Genomic DNA, 4,438 nt, shown 5'->3' with positions numbered 1-4,438 from the left:
TGGGTCTATAACTAGATCTGTAACTCTAGATTGTCCGGAGATAACTTCAATTTCTGTTCAGCTGGAAAAGGTTTTGGCACATCGACTCAGCGGTTATTGAAACCAAATATTTTCCATCTTTTACTGTTTGTAAATCTGAAGGCTGTGCTGCTGACTGTCCTGTTGGTACAGACATACTCAACATTACTCACAGTAAATCACAGAGTAAGTCAGATCATTGCCACAAGAGTTATGGAGGCTTTGAAGCAAATCTGGTGTATATGATAACTCGCAGGATTGGGAAATTCCTCGTTCAGAGTCTTGATGAGTTCTGATGGCTTCGATCAGAGAAATGTTCTCTGATTTCAGCCAAAGTCAGGAAATACCAAACCCCCGTCCACTAGCATCAACCAGCCCCAGTGTTTGGTGTTAGTTCAGCTTAAACTAGGGCTGTTGTAAACAAATATTTTAGTAATCGAGTAAAATCCCATTATTCTTACAATTAATCGAGTAATCAGATAAAAATAATTGATAAAATAAAATGTTATCGGTTATTAATATCAGTCCAATTTTTCATTTTTGAGCTTCCCTAACAGTTACTTTTTTGTCGTTTAGAAAACTAACCTGTAACAATAACAGCTCACTTTCTAAGTTAACCTGAAGAAAAGTTATATAAAGATCTGAAATTATATTCAATTTAATAATAAAGAGGCAGGCTCACAAATACGCTTATAAAATATGTCTGTGCTCCAGCTTTTAGTTTATGTATTCATCTTCAGTGAGTTTAATAGATTAATTAAACTCACCTTGCCACCTAACCTGTCACTCTTTGGGTTTGAGGATACGGGAACTGTTGGGGGTTTGGGGTGGGGGGCAGTAGACCAGGGTACGAACATAAGACAGGGGGGAGAGCAATATGGGTGTGCTAAATAATAAAACATAAATTAATGAAGCTTTGAGGCAGATCAATTTACTTGAGGAATTTTAATAATCGAGGTACTCGAATCACTCAAGGAATTGTTTCAACCCTAGCTGAAAGCTTTAGCTTCTGGACTTCTTGGTGGTCAGTCAGTTTCTGTTGGTTATACCTTTTTGAACATAATGAGGGGAACATGGCTGCTGTTTGTGGTCTCCAGGTGGGGACGAAGGTCCTCGGCGTCAGCGCAGCAGCGTCTCTGGAGGAAAGAGACCTCCGAAAAGAAACGCCCTCTACAGGCGGCTGCAGAACTTCCTCTACAACGTTTTGGAGAGACCTCGCGGATGGGCCTTCATCTACCACGCCTATGTGTAATTACACACGCACACGTACACACACAGCTGTCAGCTAGTGCTGCTGCTTCATGAATTTATCATTTAGTTTTAATGCGCTTTGACTATTGAAGAGTTTTTACAGCTGCTCTGAGATCCCAGCTGCAGTTGGATCTCAAAGTTCTGACCAGCTGATCTCAGCTGTGATGGGTTTGTTGGCGTTCTGTGTCCAGGTTCCTGCTGGTGTTCTCCTGCCTGGTTCTGTCCGTGTTCTCCACCATCAAAGAGTATGAGAAGAGTTCAGAGGACGCCCTCTACATCCTGGTAAACACCAGAACAACACGCCTGGTTCTGGGCCCAAGGGAGGAAATGCCATCTCATTATTGGGAGGATGATAAACAAGATTTCTTAAGTGTAATTTCGTGGGTCAGAAAAGTTACAGTGAAATGTAACGTGGTTTAAAACGTTTTTAATGTGTTCAAGGCAAAAATGACTAGTAAGTGATAATGGACAACAAACGTGTGTTTTTCTCAGTCAACAAACTGTTGAGACCCATAGAAGTAAAACTAAAATTCAAATGTTTAGATCTGAGTTTGTTTCAGTCACTGATCCAATCTCAGCTACACCTTTACAAAAATTAAGACTCTAAATAAAAACAAGTTTTAATGAGTCACTCTACTTACGAAAATTCCTCATAAATATTAAATTATTGTAGTGGCTCACAATACAAGTTATGTGTTATTTAAATTATAACTTAAGTAGGTGAATACCTGGGAAGTATCATAGCTTCAACTTATCGCTCAAAGCACCAGGGTTTTTATGGAAAAATATTCAGAGTTTATTGTGTGGTTTTATAGGCTTTATGTTGAAGACAATAAGAAATAAGGGCATAATTATGTTTTTACTGTCAGCTGCTCTGCAGTATAATATCGCCCCTCTGCTGTCGGCTCAGCCCCTCTAGTTTCAGACTCTTCTTATTAACGTAAGAGTTTAAGAGCTAAATGTAATTAGATATTTGCTAGTCTATCAAAGTAATGTAGCCAGTTTTGCTAGTTTTGACTTAAGGCATAACAGGCAGTTTATCATGATTCAGCCAAAATAATGAAATAATGAACTGCAGTCTGATTTTTGTTCATGTGTTTCTTCTTATTAAGCAGTGAAAGTAAGTAAAATCTGTTTCATGTCTTTTGCTTTAAGTATTTACTTACTGGAGGGTTAATGTTTGTNAGCTGAAAGCTTTAGCTTCTGGACTTCTTGGTGGTCAGTCAGTTTCTGTTGGTTATACCTTTTTGAACATAATGAGGGGAACATGGCTGCTGTTTGTGGTCTCCAGGTGGGGACGAAGGTCCTCGGCGTCAGCGCAGCAGCGTCTCTGGAGGAAAGAGACCTCCGAAAAGAAACGCCCTCTACAGGCGGCTGCAGAACTTCCTCTACAACGTTTTGGAGAGACCTCGCGGATGGGCCTTCATCTACCACGCCTATGTGTAATTACACACGCACACGTACACACACAGCTGTCAGCTAGTGCTGCTGCTTCATGAATTTATCATTTAGTTTTAATGCGCTTTGACTATTGAAGAGTTTTTACAGCTGCTCTGAGATCCCAGCTGCAGTTGGATCTCAAAGTTCTGACCAGCTGATCTCAGCTGTGATGGGTTTGTTGGCGTTCTGTGTCCAGGTTCCTGCTGGTGTTCTCCTGCCTGGTTCTGTCCGTGTTCTCCACCATCAAAGAGTATGAGAAGAGTTCAGAGGACGCCCTCTACATCCTGGTAAACACCAGAACAACACGCCTGGTTCTGGGCCCAAGGGAGGAAATGCCATCTCATTATTGGGAGGATGATAAACAAGATTTCTTAAGTGTAATTTCGTGGGTCAGAAAAGTTACAGTGAAATGTAACGTGGTTTAAAACGTTTTTAATGTGTTCAAGGCAAAAATGACTAGTAAGTGATAATGGACAACAAACGTGTGTTTTTCTCAGTCAACAAACTGTTGAGACCCATAGAAGTAAAACTAAAATTCAAATGTTTAGATCTGAGTTTGTTTCAGTCACTGATCCAATCTCAGCTACACCTTTACAAAAATTAAGACTCTAAATAAAAACAAGTTTTAATGAGTCACTCTACTTACGAAAATTCCTCATAAATATTAAATTATTGTAGAGGCTCACAATACAAGTTATGTGTTATTTAAATTATAACTTAAGTAGGTGAATACCTGGGAAGTATCATAGCTTCAACTTATCGCTCAAAGCACCAGGGTTTTTATGGAAAAATATTCAGAGTTTATTGTGTGGTTTTATAGGCTTTATGTTGAAGACAATAAGAAATAAGGGCATAATTATGTTTTTACTGTCAGCTGCTCTGCAGTATAATATCGCCCCTCTGCTGTCGGCTCAGCCCCTCTAGTTTCAGACTCTTCTTATTAACGTAAGAGTTTAAAAGCTAAATGTAATTAGATATTTGCTAGTCTATCAAAGTAATGTAGCCAGTTTTGCTAGTTTTGACTTAAGGCATAACAGGCAGTTTATCATGATTCAGCCAAAATAATGAAATAATGAACTGCAGTCTGATTTTTGTTCATGTGTTTCTTCTTATTAAGCAGTGAAAGTAAGTAAAATCTGTTTCATGTCTTTTGCTTTAAGTATTTACTTACTGGAGGGTTAATGTTTGTGCTGCAGAGCCACAGCTAACAGCTAGCTCCTCTGGTTCCATTCAGCTGCTGTGGCTCCTCCTGCACTTTGGACTGAACCATTCTTCTAACAATGGGGGGGGGGACCTAAAAATTCATCCTTAACTGTTTCTTAGACGAAAGGCAGATTTATTTCATATATTGTTTCTTTTGCCTTCTAATATTAATATTGTTTAAATACAAGGGTTTCCTTCATGATTTCTTTGGGGGGAACAATTCTAGACTTTTCCCGGATTGGGGGGGTCCGAACCCCCCTGGGCCCAGGGATTTACGCCCATGTCTGGGCCCAGTCCAGAACCAGGCGTGCTGAAAATATTGGCTCAGGTTCTACAGAGATTCCAGATCTAGAAATGTAAGTTATCGATTAATGAGTTAAAGTTGGTTAAGCTCATCAATCGGATAACAATTAATTGATAAGCAGCCTTTTTTTATTTACTGAATAAAAAAACACTATTTAATGTCAGTTGTATTAAATATTGTAAAATTGTGTTTTACATATTTACAAAACACAAAATAGGAACC

At 39.1% G+C, this 4,438-nt stretch overlaps 1 protein-coding gene across 1 annotated transcript in view; it reads left to right on the top strand.

Annotated features, from left to right (window-relative positions):
- The window catches only part of LOC103131241 (potassium voltage-gated channel subfamily KQT member 2-like), an 8,857-nt gene that overhangs the window by 3,257 nt on the left and 1,162 nt on the right, over positions 1–4,438 (top strand). Inside the window, exons 2-3 of the mRNA XM_016666507.1 lie at positions 1,116–1,266; positions 1,461–1,551. Of these exons, the coding sequence (XP_016521993.1) occupies positions 1,116–1,266; positions 1,461–1,551 (242 nt within the window). The remainder of the gene's footprint in view (positions 1–1,115; positions 1,267–1,460; positions 1,552–4,438) is intronic.

The sequence above is a fragment of the Poecilia formosa genome, unplaced genomic scaffold, assembly GCF_000485575.1.
Source record: "Poecilia formosa unplaced genomic scaffold, Poecilia_formosa-5.1.2 Scaffold731, whole genome shotgun sequence".
NCBI lineage: Eukaryota > Metazoa > Chordata > Actinopteri > Cyprinodontiformes > Poeciliidae > Poecilia > Poecilia formosa.
This window is presented reverse-complemented; position numbering and strand designations above follow the sequence as displayed.